Source organism: Chionomys nivalis, chromosome 21, assembly GCF_950005125.1.
Source record: "Chionomys nivalis chromosome 21, mChiNiv1.1, whole genome shotgun sequence".
Lineage (NCBI taxonomy): Eukaryota > Metazoa > Chordata > Mammalia > Rodentia > Cricetidae > Chionomys > Chionomys nivalis.
This window is the reverse complement of record NC_080106.1, coordinates 6683337-6703733: the sequence shown is the minus strand read 5'-3', so window position 1 is coordinate 6703733 and position 20397 is coordinate 6683337. Positions and strand designations below refer to the sequence as shown.

At 46.3% G+C, this 20397-nt stretch overlaps 1 protein-coding gene across 5 annotated transcripts in view; it reads left to right on the top strand.

Moving 5' to 3' along the window:
• Positions 1-1153: 1153 nt before the first annotated feature.
• The window catches only part of Spg7 (SPG7 matrix AAA peptidase subunit, paraplegin), a 41883-nt gene continuing 22639 nt past the window's right edge, over positions 1154-20397 (top strand). For 2 of the 5 annotated variants that reach the window (XM_057753889.1, XM_057753893.1), the window contains exons 1-7: positions 1154-1348; positions 4292-4394; positions 9000-9089; positions 13038-13279; positions 16447-16586; positions 17494-17596; positions 20025-20150. In XM_057753889.1, coding sequence (XP_057609872.1) covers positions 1166-1348; positions 4292-4394; positions 9000-9089; positions 13038-13279; positions 16447-16586; positions 17494-17596; positions 20025-20150 — 987 coding nt within the window. In that variant the 5' untranslated portion in view covers positions 1154-1165. Of the gene's footprint in view, positions 1349-1773; positions 2568-4291; positions 4395-8999; positions 9090-10631; positions 10754-13037; positions 13280-16446; positions 16587-17493; positions 17597-20024; positions 20151-20397 lie in introns of those variants that run through there. The other 3 variants (XM_057753891.1, XM_057753892.1, XM_057753894.1) reach the window with 3 other exon arrangements.

The following is a 20397-nucleotide window of genomic DNA, read 5'->3' as shown; positions in this document are numbered from 1 at the left end:
TTCCCGCTGCAGCTGCAGTTTGATTTCCTTCTTAGGTTCCCGGGATGAATGAACAACAATCACCTATGACCGTTAACCCTTGGTGGGCTTGAGCCTCTTCTTTAGCCCTCTCCAGACCAGAGACCGACTATTCTACATTCGATTAGTCCACGTCTGACTTTAAGAGCTCCTCTTCGGCCGGGCGGTGGTGACACACGCCTTTAATCCCAGCACTTGGGAGGCAGAGGCAGGCGGATCTCTGTGAGTTCGAGAGAGCTAGTTCCAGGACAGGCTCCAAAACCATAGAGAAACCCTGTCTCGAAAAACCAAAAAAAAAAAAAAAAAAAAAGCTCCCCTTCTTCGTTCTTAAGACGGGGAGCACATTTTTACTACTCTGTAGCATGTTGTATGGTGGTCTCACACACCGTGGCCCTCCATCCACATTGTATTCTATAGCCTGTCAGCAACATCCTCAGGACCTCTGGGGTTAAGGAAAAACTGGATCTAGTGACTCTCTATTGGCAGGCCGGCACTCAGGAGGCTGGGCTTCAGGATCTGGAGTTTGAGGCCAGGCTGGGTAGCACAGTGAATATTGTATTAAAAATAAATAAATAGGGCTGGAGAGATGTCTCAGCAGTTAAGAGCACTAGCTGCACTTCCAGAGGACCCAGGTTCAATTCCAGCACCCACACAGTGGCTCACAGCCATCGACAGTGGCATCTGATGCCCTCTTCCACCTTAAAGACATACATGCAGACAGAGCACTCATGTACATAAAAGAAATAAAATCTTTAAAAATAAATAATAAATAAGGAAAGTGGCCAACAGGAACCAAATCACACCCCTAAAGAAAGGCGTTTTAAAAGCCATATTCTGTATTCTCTTGCCAAGCACTGAAAACAGCAGCTTGAACTGGAAATAAAACAGAGGAAAAACAAATACCGGGTAACCGGAGCTTGTCTCCTCCGGAACCCGCAGGCTCCCGGCTGCTAGCGTTTGCGCTGCGCACCCTGCTGACACAGGAGATTTAGCAGCTAACCTTGCAGGGGACCGGAAAGTTCTGACAGCGCAGGCGCCGCGAGGAGTCACAACTTTCGCTACGGCGCAAGCGCTGGAGGAGGCTGCCCTCCAAACCCGACCGTTAGGGCGGCCGGAGCCCCACTGCGCAGGCGCCGCGCTCGGCACCATGGCGGCGGTGTTGCTGCTATGGCGTGCGCTCCGCCACAGCCCGGAGCCTGGGTCCAAGCGCTTATGGGGTCTAATCTCGACCATGGGCCCAGGCCTCTCGTCCGGGGCTGGGAGCAGGCGACCATATACTGTCCGCGGGACTCTGGTTGGCACTGCTGCGGCTGAAGGCCAAGCGCCGCAGGTAACCTGCCCGGAACCTAGCGGTGGCGGCGAGTGTCGCCGGTCTCCGCGGACCGGATGTCGCCGGTCTCCGCGGGCCGGATGTGCGCCTGCACCTTCCTCTTCGGCAAGGCCCTGCTGCGTGGTGCGGGAGGAGGGCTGATGTGGGCTTCCCTGGGCGTGAGGCACAGCCTCGGGTGGTTCTTCTGCCGTGTGTGTGTGTGTGTGTGTGTGTGTGTGTGTGTGTGTGTGTGTGTGTGTGTGTCCGTCCGTCCCTGGGGATTTAAAATTGAGCCCAGTTTCCTTCCTTTCTTTTGGTTTTTGAGGCAGGATTTCATGCAGCCTGGAACTCACTATGTAGTCAAAGCAGCTCCTAAATTCATGATCCTTTTGCCCGCACCTTCGGGAGCGCTGGGGTGTGGATGATTTCACCAGTGTCTGACGTTAGTGATAGAGTTGGCTCAACGGAACCAGTTCCATTAGGATGAATTTCAGCGCTTTCGGAAAAGTGATTGTTGCCTAGAGCAGTAGGAAGCTTTTTGCGCGAATGAAATCTAGCCAACTACAGAAGGAGTGTAGTTTGTCGTTGATAGCCACTCTGAGTTTCGAATGGGAAGGCCCCATCTCAGCCTGATGAGGTTTTGATATTTTAAAACTTTTAAATGGTCACATTTTAGGGCAATGTCAATATTACAGATAACTTTTTAAAGCAGAGCCAAGTGGTACACACCTGCGATGTCATTTACTGGGGGATGGAGGCCAGGAGACTGTGCTGGAGACTGACACTAGTCCTGTGATCCTCAGCCTATGGTCGAAAATTATTGGCTTTTGTTGTTATTTCCTTTATGTTTTCTGACCGAATGTGGGTGACATTTATTGATGGAACTGACAGGCGAGCATCCTAGGCCCCTCTTCTTGGGCGGCAGATGGGAACTCTGAGGAGGGGAAGAGTCCTCAGCACTGGGCGGCCTTCCCTTTCCTTTTGTGTTTTTCCTGGGATGGGTGGTCCAGGGTACACCCTGAAGACCATGTCGAACACCACCTGTTGCCATAGCCAAATTCACTGTGCCAGTAAATGAGTTTGACACAATGGTAGTTGAGTGGAATGAGAGCCTCAACATTAAAGGTGGAAGAATGGGTGTCACTGTTGAGACCTCAGAAGACAACTGGATCCTCAGCGTAGCCCAGGGTGCCCTGGAGGGAGTCCCTCTGATACCTGCTTCACCACCTTCTTGATGCTGGTATGTTTGGCAGCCCTCTCCAGGTGGTAGGTCAGATCCAGAGCAGACGTTGGGAATGGATAGCTATTCAGGAGGCCATGCCAGTGAGCCTTCTTCCTGCTCATCTCTGGCATGACCCCACCCACATCTTGACAGTGCCAGTGGATGCAAAGACGATGTTCTGGGCACCTCCACTGCCATCATGCTGACTTCCCAGAGAGGCCATGTAGTAGTAGTGATGGCATGGATTCTGGTTATGAGTCGTTTAGGACATCAAAGTTGACATAGATGGCCCTGGTCATCAGGGCTAAGCTGTGGTGCAGGAGGCGTTGTTGATGCTTTTTTTTTTTTTTGAGACAGGGTTTCTCTGTGTAGTCCTGACTGTCCTGGAGCTCTTTTTTTTTGTTTGTTTGTTTGTTTTTTTTTTTTTTTTTTTTTTTTTGGTTTTTCGAGACAGGGTTTCTCTGTGGTTTTGGAGCCTGTCCTGGAACTAGCTCTTGTAGACCAGAGAACTCACAGAGATCCGCCTGCCTCTGCCTCCCAAGTGCTGGGATTAAAGGTGTGCGCCACCACTGCCCGGCTTGTTTGTTTTCTAATAAGATTTATTTATTTGCTATGTATACAGTGTTCTGCAAGAAGAGGGCACCAGATCTCATTACAGATGGTTGTGAGTCACCATGTGGTTGTTGGGAATTGAACTGGGACTTTTGGAAGAGTAGGCAGGGCTCTTACTGCTGAGCCATCTCCCCAGCCCCCCGAAACTCATTCTTTAGTCCAGGCTAGCCTCTAATTCAGAGATCCACTTGGCTCTGTCTTCCAAGTGCTGGGATTGAGAACGTGTGCCTTTGCTACCCAGCTTGTTGATGCTCTTGACTGAGTTGTAGTTCATAGCCATCACAAAGATGGTAGGGTAACTTCAGCCCAGGGACAGAGATGTTGACCTTTTGGCTTCCCCTATCAAGTGGGCCTAGCCTTCTCCATGGCAGTGAAGAAATGGTAGACTTCACAATATACTCACCAGTCTGACCCATTTGGTGTTGGTGGGAGTATAGCCAACTGGAAGATGGAGCTAGCCTTCCCATTGATAACAGGATTCCAATTCTTAGCCTTTACTGTGAATCAAAAAAATGTTAAGTTGGATTGTTGATCTTAGCATTTAAAGGTTGGTGGGTCGTGGTGGTGCACGCCTTTACTCACAGTGCTCAGGAGCAGAAGCAGGTAGACATCTATGAGTTCAAGGCCAGCTTGATCTACACGTCGTGTTCTGTGCTAGGCCAGCCAGGGCTACATGTAAGACCCCGTCTTGTAGGGGAAAAGAGCATAAAAGGCTAAGCCAATCTGGAGCATACCATAATGCTATATTTGGGAGGCAGAGATGGAAGGTCAGGATTTTAAAGCCATCCTCAGCTACAAAGTTATTTGGGGCCAGCCTGACCTATACGAGGCAGTTAAAAACAACAAAACCAAAACCAAAACAGGCTCTCTGGGTTGATGGTGCATGTTTGTAATCCCAGCACTTGGGAGACTGGTGCAGGAGGATCACTGAGTTTGAGGCCAGACTCTGTCACAGTACTGGGATTATAGGCATCGACCACTATATATACTTTTATGGGATACTGGGGATCAAATTCATAGCTTTCTGCATGGTTTGCGGGGACTACCAACTGGTCCATATCCCCAACCCTGTGTTGTTTTGGTATGTGGTCTTAGTGTTACCTCAGTCTTTTTTTTTTTTCTTTTTACAGAACTTGCTATTTCGAATACTGACCCCTAGCTTTGGAAGTATTAGCGGATTGTTACTGAAACAGCATATAGTGCCAAATGCAATCAGACCATGGCAGCTTTCAGGTGTGTATCTATGCGTTGCATGTGTCCCTAGTGATGGACACAGATGTTACTGTAGTCCTATTAGATATAATGGAAGAGGAGCATGGTCTAGTATGCTTGTAATCCCAGCACTAAAATGGGGGGCTGCCAGTTGGAGACTAGCCAGAATTAGCTAGTGAAACCATGTCCAAAAAAAAAGTTTGGGTTGCTGAAAACACACTCCTTACTGTAGTGAGTAGAGCTCACTACTGTAGTGAGTAGAGTAGCCTAGGAGAAACTCTGCTGGATTACGTGTGCAGCAAAGTTTGCCAGCTCAGTCTGTATAGATACACTGTGATCAAATGTAAGGATGTAGTCTCCTTGGCAAGAGACAAGTGACCATTAGAAGAATGTTGCTAGTTTGACATTGCCCAGAAAACTAAGTAAGAACAGCCACCATAAAAACCCTGAACTTCTGACCTTTTTAGTGCTGAGATTACAGGTGTGTGCCACTGTGTCTGGTTTTATGTGATGATAGGGATTGGACTGAAAACTTTGTGCTTGGTAGGCAAGTACTCCACCAACTAAACTATTCTTATTCCAACCTTTGGTTCTTTCTGTTAGTCTTTGGATAATCTGAAGTGATGTTCATAAATAGATTGAATACTTTGTCATCCTGCCTTTACCTTGCCAGTGGTAGAGTATAGAAATATGCCACTACTCACCTGGTTTTTTGTTTTGTTTTGTTTGTTTGTGTGTTTTTGTCTTTGTGAGACAAGGTATTAATTTGTAGTTCAGGCTGGACTTGAACTCATAATCCTGTGTTCACCTTCTAAGTGTCGGGATTACTGTATGTGCTGCCAGGCCTAGACCTATTTTTGCTTGTGTTTTGTTTAGCAACTGTGTGTGTGTGTGCACACGTGCGCATACAAACAGGTACCCCCTGGTGATCTCTCCTGCCCTGTGGGTCCTAGGAATCAGGCTGAAGTCATCAAGCTTGGCAAGAACCTTTACCCATGTAGCCATCTTAATTAGCCCTCATTTTATTTATTTATTTTTTTTGTTTGTTTGTTTTTTTCTTTTCTTTTTTTTTTTTTTTTTTTTGAGACAGGGTTTCTCTGTGGCTTTGGAGCCTGTCCTGGAACTAGCTCTGTAGACCAGGCTGGTCTCGAACTCACAGAGATCCGCCTGCCTCTGCCTCCCGAGCTCCCGAGTGCTGGGATTAAAGGCGTGCGCCACCACTGCCCGGCTTTTTTGGTTTTTCGAGACAGGGTTTCTCTGTGGTTTTGGAGCCTGTCCTGGAACTAGCTTTTGTAGACCAGGCTGGTCTCGAACTTCAGAGATCCGCCTGTCTCTGCCTCACAAGTGCTGGGATTAAAGGCGTGCGCCACCACCGCCCGGCTTAGCCCTCATTTTAAAATTGAAGTGGTGGAGACTGGTAGGGTGACTCTGCAGGTGAGAACATTAACTATGTTTTCAGAGGACCCAGGTTTGGTTCCCAGAATCCACATGGCAGCTCACAGCCGTCCTAATGCCTATTGCAGAGGCTCCAACCCCTCCTGACCTTCACTAGCACAGCACAGGTGGTACCCAGCTGTGCACGTGTGCAGACGTGTACACGCAGGCAAACGCCCACACACGATAAAAACGAATAGAGCATGAAGTGGAAGTCGTGTTCCATTGTTCTTTTTTCTCTTTGAGATGGGGTTTCTCTGCGTGGCCCTGGCTGTCCTAGAACTTTCTTTGCAAAACAGCTTGACCTCAAACTCAGATCCTGACTCTAACTCCCAAGTGCTGGGGTTAGACTCTAACAGTGTCTCTGCTTTAGTTCAGGGGGACATCCAGGGTTGGTGCCAGAATTTCGCTCCTTTCTTGCCTAGTTGGACTAGGGAACAGTGGAATGCTTGGATCCTAATCCGAAGGAGACAACCTGTGTTGGCACTGGGCTCATTTGCTTGAGTTTCATTTGAATTTCTTCCCGGGTTCAGTGACTCTGAGATAAGCATGAATAGCATCAATATACCCCAGCCATCCAAAAACTCAGTGCTGAGTTCTAATGGGAATAAGTATAGTTCTGCTTTTGCACCTGTTATATTTTTGGTTGTGAGCCTAGCCTTTAACGGCTGAGCCATCTCTCCAGCCCTTTTGCACCTGTTAATGTTTTTTTTTTTTTTTTTTTTTTTTTTTTTTTTTTGGTTTTTCGAGACAGGGTTTCTCTGTGGCTTTGGAGCCTGTCCTGGAACTAGTTCTTGTAGACCAGGCTGGTCTCGAACTCACAGAGATTCACCTGCCTCTGCCTCCCAAGTGCTGGGATTAAAGGCGTGCGCCACCACGGCCCGGCACCTGTTAATGTTTTTATGGAGAAAGTTAGACTCGGGGCTGGAGCTGTGGCTCATAGGTTAAAAATACCCCTCTTCCAGGGGACTTGAGTTCAGTTTCCAACATCCACATCGGGTAGCTCACAACCATCTGTAACTCTGTGTTCTGAATTCCATGGGGTCTGGCACCTGGTTTCCTCAAGGCATGCATATGTTACATATGCAGACAGACAAAACACCCATATAGATAAAAATTTTGTCTTTTTTAAATTTATTTTTAATTTTTTGTTCATTTATTATTATTTATTTTAGTTTTTCAAGACAGGGTTTCTGTGTAGCCATAGCTGTCCTGGAACTCACTCTGTAGACCAGGCTGGCCTCGAACTCACAGAGATCCACCTGCCTCTGCCTCTGAAGTGCTGGGATTAAAGATGTGTGCCACCACCACCCAGTTTATTCATTTATTTTGAAATAGGGAGGGTTTCTCTGTACCATCTCTGGCTGTCCTGGAACTTGATTTGTAGACCAGGCTGGCCTCAAGTTGAGAGATCTGAGTGCTAAAGGTGTGTGCCAACACAGTTGGCTAAATTATAATATACATACACATACATATATGTATATGCATAGAAAAGACTTGATGTCATGGTCATTTTTCTCCCTCATCTGTTGAGACTTTGGGCAAGACCAAGCCTTTCCTGTGCAGCCTTATGCCAGCCTAGGCCTGGCATTGACGACTGGTAGCCACAGTTGCCAAACCATTTGGGTCATTCTACTGCTTAAATTCACTTAAAACAGATTGAAATTGATCTCTAGTAAGCTTGTGTCATTATTGTCCTTTTTGTTTATTTATTTATTTATTAAAGATTTCTGCCTTCTCCCCGCCACCACCTCCCATTTCCCTCCCCCTCCCCCATCAAGTCCCCCTCCCTCATCATCCCTAAGTGTAATCCGGGTTCCCTGCCCTGTGGGAAGTCCAAGGACCACCCACCTCCATCCATCCTTTTTGGTTTTTTGAGTCAGGGTTTTGCTGTAGTTTTAGAGCCTGTCCTGGGACTAGCTCTTGTAGACCAGGTTGGCCTTGAACTCACAGAGATCTGCCTGCCTCTTCCTCCCAAGTGTTGGGCTTAAAGGCGTCTGCCACCACTGCCTGGCCGCTTGTGTCATTTTCAAACTCACATCTGTAACACCTTTTTTTTCTTCTGGTGACTTAGGGATTAAACCCAGCATGTATTGTGTTCTGCCACTGAACTATATCCTCTAGTTCTGTATTCTCTCACATTAGCCAATTAAAAAAAAAAGTTTTGTTTTTGTTTCCTTTTGGAGATGTCTCATGTCATTTAGGCTTATGTTCAACACTTTGTAACCCAGCTGGCATTGAATCCAAGGTGATCTGTCTGCCTGCTGAGTGCTAGTATTACAGGCGTGAGCTACTGTACCTGACTAGCCAGTCTGTTGCTTTGTTTAAAAATATTTTTTAGATTTATTATTTTATGTGTGCACGTGTTTTACCTGAATGTTTGTGTGTGTGCCACAGGTATTCCTGTCACCTGAGCAGTCAGAAGAGAGTGTTGGATTTCAGAAAGTGAAATTCTGCCGGGCGGTGGTGGCGCACGCCTTTAATCCCAGCACTCGGGAGGCAGAGGCAGGCGGATCTCTGTGAGTTCAAGACCAGCCTGGTCTACAAGAGCTAGTTCCAGGACAGGCTCCAAAACCACAGAGAAACCCTGTCTCGAAAAAACCAAAAAAAAAAAAAAAAAAAAAAAAAAAAAAAAAAAAAAAAAACAGAAAGTGAAATTCTGGACGGTTGTGAACAGCTGTGTGGGTGCTGGGAACTGAACCCAGGTCTTCTGCAAGAGCAGCCAGTGCTCTTAGTTGCTGTGCTATCTCCAATCCCATTTTACTTTTTTAAAAATGGAAAACTTTTTCAGTGTGTTTGTGTGTGTGTGTGTGTGTGTGTACACATACATGAATCCAGATACCCACAGAGGCCAGAAAGAGGGCATTAGTGCTGGATTATCTGGAGCTGTAGTTATAGGTAGATGGCTGTGAACTGCCAAACTTGGAATCCTCTTGCTAGAGAAGTATGTTCCAGCCTCTAGCTATCCAGTTTAGGTAGCACAGATTTGTCTTTATACATTAATGGTTCATTATTCTCTCATCAGCAGATACCGTAGTGTACATAGAAGGAAATGCTGCACTGCTTCCGATGCAGCAATTCTCAGGGCACAGGTTCCAAATGGTTTCTGTTGTGATGGGGTTTTTTGTAGACACACTTTCTTCTTGTATGTCTCTTGTAGCTGCAAACTTAATTCTTTTCTTTTTATTATAGGTAGTACTTACTATTTTAGCACCTCGCGGATGAAACAGAAGAATAAGGACAATAATAAACCCAAAGGCAAGGCCCCTGAAGATGATGAAGGTACATCTGCCTGATGTTTGAAGTACCTGTCCCTCTTGTGCCCCCTTGTGTACGCTCCTCTTAGTAGGGTGAGACTGTTAAGAAAGGCACAGTTGATTGCCTGTTCCTGTGTGAACTGCCCTACTTCTGTGATTGCCGAGTCTTTGTTCTCTCAGAGGTGTCTCTGTGGACACCTGTGTCCCTCTGTCACATCCAGGAAAGGGTAAATCCTAAATCCTGGGAGCGGAGACTGTGGTGACCAGGATTCACACTGGTCAGTGTTCCCACTGTTGCTGAGTGTGAGGCCAGCTAACAGATGAGTGAGGAGGGCTCCTGAGTGGGACGGGTTTGCAGTGCAAGGGTCACCACCGTTTACAAGCCTGTACTGCCCTGTTCCCGTTCACAGCCACACTCTGGGAGACTGTGGATGCCCTCATATCTTATCTTAGGTCTCACCTTTCTGGAATTAGGACTCATACAGGAGTATAAAGCATGTAGAAAATTAATGCTTGAACTAAACTTCTAGAGTTTATTAAGTTTCTTAGCTAGAAGCTGTTTGTTTTCTGTAAGGTTTTTAGAGCCAATGTTGGAAATTGTCTACCCTTAGATATAGTATGTGCTTAGCATTGTACTAAGTGGTTTTCGTACATTGTCCCATTTAATTCTGTTCTCAAAATAGAGCAAATTCTAAATGAATTAAGTGTATTTTCTTATTTATTTTGTTTGTGTGAGGTGAGACTGTCTCACTTGGACCAGGCCGACTTTAAACTTGTATCAGTACTTCTGCTTCTCTCTCCTGAGTGGATGCTGGTGTTCTGGGCATGCACCGTCATGCTCACCTCTGTCATTAAGTCTAAAAGGCATAGCTGGGTCTGGGAGCTGGGTCAGTGAGTAAAGCACCTGTTGTGCAGATGTGAAGAGTCTGGGTCCACAGCTCCCATGTAAACACTGGGCAGTCTGGCAGCCTGTCTGTAAATCTCATCACCGGGGAGCACAGCTAGGGAATCCTGGCCCAAGCTGACTGGCTGGACTGGTTGAATCACCAAGCTCTGGTTTAAGTAGAAGATCTTGTCTCAGTATATAGAATGGAGAACAATCAAGGAAGTCACCTGACTGGCCTCCACACGCACACCTATCCACACCTGTGCACTCATACTTACACACTCAATCACACACATAGTTTTTTTGTTTGTTTTTAAGCAAAACTAAGAAGACTTAGAACATACAAGTGAACATCTCACATGTTGAAGTAGAAAAGACTTCTTCCTTCTCCATTTTTTGACATAAAGTATCATGTAGCCCAGGCTGACCTAGAACTCACTGTGCAGCTGAGGCTTCCTTGAACTGATCCTCCTGCCTCAGCTTCCCAAGTGTTGTGTTTATAAATGTGTGTTTCTGCTTCTGGCTTGGCTGGGTGTTTTTTGTTTGTTTTGCTTGTTTATTTGTTTTTGTTGTGTTTGTCTTATTCTGTAGCCCTGGCTGACCATTGCCTCAGGCCCTCAAGTATTGGGATTATAAATCTTTATGCCTGGCTTTTTTAATTTTTACTTTATTTTATTTTAGACAGGGTTTCTCTGTGTAACCTCCCTGACTGTCCTGGAACTGAGTACCTTGAATTGAAGACCAGGTTGGCCTTGCATTCACAGACTTCTGCCTGTCTCTGCCTGTCTCTGCTGGGATTAAAGGTGTGCACCACCACCACCTGGCTAGAAAAGAAACTTCTGATAGATGGCAGTGGTTAAGAGCACTTACTGCTCTCGCAGAGGACCCTGGTCATTTCCCAGCATCTTACAGCCATCGAGGCCATGCTCTCGTTCTAGGTGCTCTGCTCGCCTCTTCTGGGCTCCATGGGCTCCTGCATGCATGTGATGCACATGAATTCATACACAGACAATAAATAGATTTCAAAACTTTTCAGGCTATCTTCTAAAGATAATGCCTCCATTGTTTCTGCAAGGTGAGACTTGTCCAGGTTTCTCTGCAGGTCATCAGTAGTCACAACGAATGGTGTGTGTCTAGAACTAGCCACATGGTGCTCACAGCAGGAAGGATCTGAGCCTGAGAACCTGGTGACTCTTCCCTTGGGATTCAGTAGCAGCGTTTTGCCTTTACATGCCTGAACCAGTGACCTATTTAGCGATTGACAGCCTTCCCCCACCCCCGACTCCCCGGAAGAATTTTGGCAACAAAGCTTGCTCTTTAGTCTTCTGTGTTGCTGACTGGTGGATGTGCCATGTGATAGCTTTGATGGAGGTTCATGCCTTAAGCAGATTGGAGACAGTGTGACATCAAACACTCCGGCAGGAAAAAAACTGTGCTGTGAACTTTCTGAGCTGGTATATTATTCAACCCAAAGACGTGCAAGAAATATGTAGGAAGAAGTACTTGGGGCTGTAGATCTGGCTCCGCGGTTAAAGAGTTCTACTGCTTTGCAGAGGATGTGGATTTAATTCCCAGCACCAACTGCCTGAAATTCTAGTTCCAGGGGGTCCATCCATCACCTTTTTTGGCTCTGCAGATACTGTACTCAAAGGTACAAATCCACACTTAGACATACCCATAATTAAATTTTTATTTTTTATTTCTTTATAATTTTTTGGTTTTAAGATAGGGTTTTTCTGTAGCTTTTGGAGCCTGTCCTTGAGCTAGCTCTTCTAGACCAGGCTGGCCTCCAACTCACAGAGATCCACCTACCTCTGCTTCCCGAGTACTGGAATTAAAGGCGTGCGCCACCACCGCCCGGCTAATTAAAAAGATTTAAGAACAATCTGAAGTTTTGAAATCACAGATACAAATAAACATGACACAGATCAATGAGGGACAGTTGGGATTGGGAAAGAGTTGAGCACTGGGCATCAAATGCCAGTTTCTAGTCCATCCCGGGGTCAGGGTTCACTCTTGTATCTTGTGATGGGATCATGGGAATAGAAATGAGGGACAATATGATATTCCTAGGGCCTAGGGTATGAATTATATTTATTGATTTTTGACGTTTTGAAATTGAGAGAGAAATGCTCTCAATTTTTTAGCCCAGGCTAGACCTGAACTTTCAACTTTCTTGCCGAAGCCTCCCAAAGTGCTGGAATTACAGTTATTACAGATATACATCATAATTCTTACCCAACCCCCTAACACAAGACAAGGGTTTTTATGCTCAGGCTGTTTTTGTGTATAGATGTTTTGTCTACATATGTGTCTCTGTACCACATGTGTGCCTAGTGCCCTGGGTCTAGAGTTCTAGACTGCTGTGAGTCTCCAGTGGGTGCTTGGAATTGAACCCAGGTCTTCTGGAAGAACAGTCAATGCTCCTAACAGCTGGGCTATCTTCCCACCCAACCTACAGTCCTAAGCAGTTTTTGAACTCACTGTAGCAGAGAACGACATTCCATCTCTACCAATCCTCAGACTGTACACTCCAGTGAGTTCCTGTCTCTTCCCCTTTATATTCCTCTCATTGCCCAGCTATCACTCCTGTCTCCATCTACTTTGTGCTGGGATTAAAGGTGTGTGACTCCCAAACACTGGGATTAAAGGTGCGAGCCACCACCACCTGGATCTGTTTCTGGAATGTCTTCCTTTTGGTCTGAAGATTTGGTAGAGGTAAAAGATCTCTCTAGTGGTTGGCTACTTTGCTTTTCTGATCTTCAGGTTGAACCCCATTATCTGTCTCTGGGTTTTTATTATTTGTGCTAAGGGAATGGGAGGATGGGGAGAGGCTGCAGCCAGGATATAAAATAAATAGATAAGTAAAAAAATTTAAAAATTAAAAAAAAAAAAAGGTGTGCGCCCATGTCAGGTCTAGGATAGCTCTCGAAAAACAGGCAGAAACTTGGGATTCATTAGGACACAGATCCTGCCCTTCCTTTGCTGAGCATTCCGAAGGAGAGAGATAGAAGTGAGACCCTGCTCATGTGAGAATGTGCCTGGGCTTACTCCTGATGTGCCTGATTCTCCCTGTGTTCTCTTCAGAGGAGAGGAGACGAAAAGAGCGGGAAGACCAGATGTATCGTGAGAGGCTGCGCACCTTGTTCATCATTGCTGTTGTGATGAGTCTGCTGAACTCCCTCAGTACCAGTGGGGGCAGTATTTCCTGGGCCGACTTTGTCAATGAGATGCTGGCTAAAGGCGAGGTGCAGCGTGTGCAGGTGGTACCCGAAAGTGATGTGGTGGAAGTCTATCTGCATCCTGGAGCCGTGGTGTTTGGGCGGCCTGTGAGTTGGGGTGAAAGCCTTGGGGAGACTGGGAAGGTTGGGAGTATCGCCTTTGTTTTGGTTTTTCGAGGCAGGGTTTCTCTGTGGCTTTGGAGCCTGTCCTGGAACTAGCTCTTGTAGACCAGGCTGTTCTCGAACTCAGAGATCCGCCTGCCTCTGCCTCCCGAGTGCTGGGATTAAAGGCGTGCGCCACCACGGCCCAGCGGAGTATTGCCTTTTTAATCAACCCTTAAATCCTGGACTTGCCTGGCTGTCTTTAACATGATGTGTATAGAGTAGGGCTTGATGCAGGGTTTGAGCAGTGCTTGTTAAGGTGGAGCCGAGGGAAGGTAGTCAGAGAGCTCTTGACAGGAAAGCGCTCTGATGGCAGTCATGTCAGAGTGAAAGAGGTGAAGACCAGTGATAATTGATTCTGACCAGTATCTCCTTGGTGTGAGAGGATAAGGAGCTGAGACCACTGCAGCCAGAAGTCGTACTGTATCCGCCTGGGTATGTGCAGAGCTTTTGTTTCCGGTCCCGAAGGTTTGGGAGTGCTAAGGTGGCAGGGAGTTACTGTAAACGGTTTGCAGCAAAGCTCTTAAGTGGCCGGTTGGCAGGGATGGGTGCAAAAATAGGTAATGCACAATTAGTCTGGGGTCTGCCCTGTGAGGGATATAACAAAATGCAAGTTAGTGAAGGGCTGGAACTCAGAGAGGACAGAGGGATTGTGCTCACACCAAGCTCCCCGCTTGAGAGAGCTGGAAGAAGGCACATGATGGGGCAGGGATGGGGTTCAGATCTGGTGAAGGGCTCAAGGTCAGAGAGCAGGGACCTGCCCCACCCCCAGGGCGAGAGTGCTCAGTGTCTGACAGTTGAAGGTGGAGACTGGCCTCAGAGGACAGCCAATTGACAGTGAGTCCTATCCTGCTCTGCTTCAGTTCTTAGTCTCTCTTATTTCTCCCCCAGTGTCGTGTACCGTTATGGAGTCCTGAAAGCTTTCCTGCAAAGATACTGTCTAGAGCATATTTGCTGTCCATTTTTCTGGATTGTTTCTATGTGAGCCTTAAAACTACTTGGGTATAGTATTAATTAGGATGCTGACTTTTTTTTTTTTTTTTTTTTTGCAGAGCCTTACTATGTAGCCCTGGCTGGTCTGGGCCTTACTATGTAGACCAGGCTCACCTGAAACTCCTAGAGACTCACCTGACTTTGCCTCCCAAGTTCTGGGATTGAAGGTGTATGTTATCATACTCAGTCAATGGACCCTGAATTTTTTTCTTTTATATTATATTGTTCTCCTGTTTTATTCGAAGTTGGGTAGCAGGAGAGTGTAACTCTGAGAGGCCACCTGGCTGCTCTCCCCTGCTCCGGGTAAGCACTCCAGGCTGTAGGCATGGTCTCTTTGCGGGCTGTGCTGACTGGAATGAACCTATTCTTCCAGTGTGCTGTATTTTCTTTCAACAGGCCTGTTCTGTGTTTTTTGTTTTGCTTTTTTTTGATTTTTCGAGACAGGGTTTCTCCGTAGCTTTTAGTTCCTGTCCTGGAACTAGCTCTTGTAGAGCAGGCTGGCCTCCAACTCACAGAGATCCACCTGCCTCTGCCTCTCGAGTGCTGGGATTAAAGGCGTGCACCACCACCGCCCGGCAACAGGTCTGTTCTGTACCCCAAAGGGATACCATGAGATTCCTCTTACCTGGATGTGGGTGGCGTAAATGTCATCTGGTCCAGCAGGTTTGATTAGATCAGTTCTGTGCTGATAATTTTAAGAACTGAAGCCATGGGATCAATACACACTGTCAAACAACAAAAGCTAAATCCATCTAACCATAAAAATGAAGGCATGACATAAGAAGCACCTCCCCCAGAAACCTGCCTACCTACATCAGCACAGGTGCACAGAGAAGCACCTCCCCCAGACACCTGCCTACTCACATCAGCACAGGTGCACAGAGAAGCACCTCCCCCAAATACCTGCCTACCCACATCAGCACAGGTGCACAGAGAAGCACCTCCCCCAAACACCTGCCTACCTCAGCACAGGTGCACAGAGAAGCACCTCCCCCAGACACCTGCCTACCCGCATCAGCACAGGTGCACAGAGAAGCACCTCCCCCCATACCTGCCTACCCACATCAGCACAGGTGCACAGAGTAGCACCTCCCCCAGATACCTGCTACCTCAGCACAGGTGCACAGAGTAGCACCTCCCCCCAAAACCTACTACACCTACATCAGCACAGGTGCACAGAGAAGCACCTCCCCCAAACACCTGCTACACCTGCCTACATCAGCACAGAGGTTCAGGCTTTGCAGAGGGACCTGGGTGAGGCTGGTGCAGAAGGTCCTGGGCACTGCAGAGAATGTAGGTTTTGAATTGACTTCTGAAATAAGATACTTTGTGCTGGAGTCTGGCATAATAAAGAGGGTCATTTCAACCCTTTTCCCTGTGCGCCTGTGCTGATGCAGGTTGGTGAAGCTATTTGGGTGTTAGAATGGCTTGATGTATTGGGAAAGCCCAGATCAGACATCTAAGATCAGTAAATCCTGAAAGTAACTTATGGGTGCTTCATCTAATGTGCAAAGGGAGGAAATATAAATTATGGTTAAAATATTTAATTGCCCCCTTACTGTCACCTCCATCAAGATGTCACCACCACACTGAGCCATGACACGTCGAAGACTTCTCTGAAACTATAGGGCTGAGCCACCCATCATCCATCATTGGCTCGAGTTAAATCCAGGAATGTCTTAGAATTTGAGCTCCCAATAATGTAACGGGGTAATATGTGGGAAGTGACGAAAGTGACATGAGCCCTGGGCACAATGCATGGTTCCTTCAGAGGAAGTCAGAATCCAAGGCCAACCTGAGTTATGCAGCAAGACTACTGTATCCAAAAGCAAAAGCAGTAAAACCTGAAGCTAGTGACTCGTACTGGCCATGGGGATAACTGTGACTTCCTGGTGATGAGTCCCACATGTCAGGGTAAAATTTTACTTAGTACAAAGCATTTCCATCAGAAAGGGCATTTCCTGAGATGGTCATTCTAGGCTGGGCTTGAGAAAACTAGAATTTTTTAGTCATGGAAATGTGTCTACAGTGTCCTCTTTGGAGCCCTGGGTCACATAGTGTGCCGGCTCTGAGTGCCGACCTTTCATTCTCTCCTTGCCTGCTCTCCATTTTGCCCTCAGCGGCTGGCCTTGATGTACCGGATGCAGGTTGCAAATATCGACAAATTTGAAGAGAAGCTTCGAGCAGCTGAAGATGAGCTGAACATCGAAAGCAAGGACCGGATTCCCGTTTCCTATAAGCGAACAGGATTCTTTGGAAAGTATGTTGGTTGTCTGTGGACTTGACTTTGTAGTGTGAGCCATACTGAACAGACAGCAAATCCTGAGCTGACTGCTGGATTCCTGTGGGGAGGTCCCGTGAGTGTGAGAGTAGAGAGGCTGCAGATGTGGACGTGCAAATCCCTAGAGTGTTCACTTTGTTTAGTTGTCTGTGGTCTGTGGTCGTTCTTAATCAGACGCGCCGAGGTTGCTGTTTTCTGTAAAGGAAGATGGAACAGAAGAATAGAAAGGGTCTCAGTCAGTAGAAATTCTTTCAGTGGCATCTTAGCACTGTTTGTATACTGTGAGGGACCATGGAACCTATAGGCATTGCTCGGCCAACAGTGATGAAGCCAGCGTCTAAAGCAAAGGTAATTGTGAGTTTGTAACCTGGGATGCAAAAGCCGGCATCTAGCAGGTATTCCTTTGACAATAGCTTGATAGCCTCACGGCCCAGATGCTAAATCCGCCCACCCTGTGACTGATCTGGTTTTATTGTCAAGTGACAGGGAGGTATGGGGCAGGTCATGGGTGGTCCTCTTCTTCCTTCTCAAATAGAGAGCCTAATCCAGAGTTTAAGTTTGTTAAGTTTTATTTGTTTACTAATTGAAAATGACAATATACGGTGGCGGGGAGGAGGCAAAAATCTTTAATAAATTAAATAAATAAATGACAATATAATATTAGCCATAGAAGAACCTGCTTTTGTTGGGCATTGTCACATGGCAGGCTAAGTAAGCCTTTGTACACACAGTGTAAACACTTGAAAAGCTTTGTGAAGAGGGAATGTGGTAACAGTGGACAGGAGACCATGTTTGCACAACTGCTTACCTTCTAGAGATCCCAGCTTTGTCATCAGTTGCCCTGACAATGACTTCATCCGTATAACGGCCTTTCCTTCTTACCCAGCGCCCTCTACGCCCTGGGGATGACAGCAGTGGGCTTGGCCGTCCTGTGGTATATTTTCAGACTGACTGGGATGGCAGGAAGGGAAGGCGGATTCAGTGCTTTCGTAAGTTGTACTGCTGGATGTTTGTGTGTGAGAACTTGAATCCTTCTCTAAGCCTATAGAAAAGTCCTCAGGTAGCCGGACGGTGGTGGTGCACGCCTTTAATCCCAGCACTCGGGAGGCAGAGGCAGGCGGATCTCTGTGAGTTTGAGACCAGCCTGGTCTACAGAGCTAGTTCCAGGACAGGCTCCAAAGCCACAGAGAAACCCTGTCTCGAAAAACCAAAAAAAAAAAAAAAAAAAAAAAAAAAAAAAGGAAAGAAAAAAAGAAAAGGAAAAGTCCTCAGGGAAAATGAGCTTTTTACAGTAGCTATGATCAACAGCCTGTCTCATCAGTGTTCCTGAAAGCCCATTTCCGGACATGGGAGCCACTGAGCCCACTGTGTATAGGGAACTGTGTTCTGTCTGCCCCCCCCCCAATTTTTTTTTTCTAAAGTTACATGTTAGCTTGGAGTAGTGCTCTTCTTTTTTCTATTATTGGCTAATAAACATTAAAAATACCTTAAAGAGCAGCCATAATAGAGGAAAACTCCCCTTCTACTCTTTTTTTTATTTTAAATCTTGTGTTGTGCATTGTGTTTTGACTGTGTAAGGGGATCAGATCTCCTGGAACTGTAGTTGCAGATAGTCATAAGCTGCCATGTGAGTGCTAGGAATTGAACCCAGGTCCTCTAGAACAATCAGTACTCTTGACTGCTGAGCCATCTCTCTAGCCCCTCTCTCCCATCCTGTTCTTGGGATATATCTTAGGAAATGTGCTTCCCTCCCATGGCTTCTCCGTCCCTCAGTGTAGACTGGGATGTAGGCAGCTTCCTTTCTACCCCTGCGAGTGTCACTCTGTTTTCACTGAGAATGCAAGCTTATTTCTGTCTCCTTAGCTAAAGAAGACTTTTTCTTCTGGTGTGGTGTTGGTGATTAACCCCAGAGCCTTGTACTAGTAGGTGAGCTCTCTACCACTGCACTCCTTACCCTGAGGAGAAGAAGTTCGTGGTTGTCTTTTCATTCTTCTTCTTCTTCTTCTTCTTCTTCTTCTTCTTCTTCTTCTTCTTCTTCTTCTTCTTCTTCTTTTTTTTTTTTTTTTGAGTCAGGATCTCACTATGCGCCTATGCAGCCCTGGTTGGCCTGACACTCTATGTGGACCAGGCTAATATGGAACCTAGAGAGGTATACCTGCCTCTGCCCTGAAAGCTGGGATTAAAGGTATGAGTTACCATGCCCAAATAGAGTGTTGCTTTTATTTTGTTTTAATTTTTGTTTTTGAGACAGGGTTTCTCTATGTAGCCCTGGCTGTCCTGGAACTTGCTTTGTAGACCACACTGGCCTCGAACTCAGAGATCCACCTGCCTCTGCCTCTGTCTCCCTAATGCTGGGATTAAAGGTGTGTGCCGTCACCACCTGGCTCCAAAGAGAGTTTTATATTTTTACTTATCTATTTAAACTTTATTTTTATTTTTGTGTATGGGTGTTTTGCCTGCATGTGTGTGTACCCTGTGCATGTCATGCCCACAGTGGCTGGCAGAGTGTCGAATCTCCTGGAACTCAAGTTAGAGAAGGCTGTCTCTATGTGGGTGAGCCTCTGTGAGAACAGGTGCTCTTAACCACTGAAGCATCGCTCCAGTTCTAGTTTTTGTTTCTTTGTTTTGGTTTTTTGTTTTGTTTCCTTTCGTTTTTGAGACAGGGTTTCTCTGTGTATCTTTGAAGCCTGTCCTGGAACCTCACTTTATAGACCTGGCTGGCCTTAAACTCACCACCTGCCTCTGCCTCCTGAGTGCTGAACCCAGCCTCCAATTCTATTTTTTTTTTCTAACATAAATTGTTAGATTATGGGGATGGAGAGGTAGCTCAGAGGTTAAGAGCACTGGCTGCTCTTCCAGAGGCCCTGAGTTCAATTCCCAGCAACCTCATGGTAGCTCACAACCATCTGTAATGAGATTTGATGCCCTCTTCTGGCCTGCAGGGACACATGCAGGCAGGACATTGTATACACAATATATAAATCTTTAAAAAAAAAAATATATATATATATATATATATATTTTTTGTTTTGTTTTGTTTTGTTTTGTTTTTTGAGACAGGGTTTCTCTGTGGTTTTGGAGCCTGTCCTGGAACTAGCTCTTGTAGACCAGGCTGGTTTCGAACTCACAGAGATCCGCCTGCCTCTGCCTCCCAAGTGCTAAAAATATTTTTGTTAGATTACTTTCTTCCTAATATAAACAACACAAATCAAAGATTCCCCTTGTGTGTTTGAAATGGTCTGTGATCTCCATTGTCACAGAGGGAGTAGGCTGATAGGTAGTCCCCCTGGGCTGTGAGAGGAAGCACCTCCACCGAGGGTGGAGATACATTTTTGTGTTAGGTCAGGCAGATAGTAGCTACTGCTTCCCTGTTTTGCTAAGGATGCACAGCTTCCCGCCTTGACTCTTTTTGCACAGAATCAGCTTAAAATGGCACGTTTCACCATCGTGGATGGGAAGACAGGGAAAGGAGTCAGCTTCCAAGATGTGGCAGGAATGCATGAAGCCAAACTGGAAGTCCGAGAGTTTGTGGATTATCTGAAGGTGAGAGTCATGTGTTAAGGCCATTAAAGACGGGAGTAGGTGGTGACGTCTTCTCTCCAAGAAGGAAGGTGGGATGAGCAGACTCTGAGACTGGAGTTGGCTCCATGAGCTAGATGTTATTTGTTAAGGTACCACTCTCAGCGTATAGGTATGATGTTCTGTACCTGGGAAACCAACAGCATTGCCCAGTATGCAGTTGGCCATCAAAGGAGAAGAGTGTAATAGTTCACTTCAGCTAGACCATCTT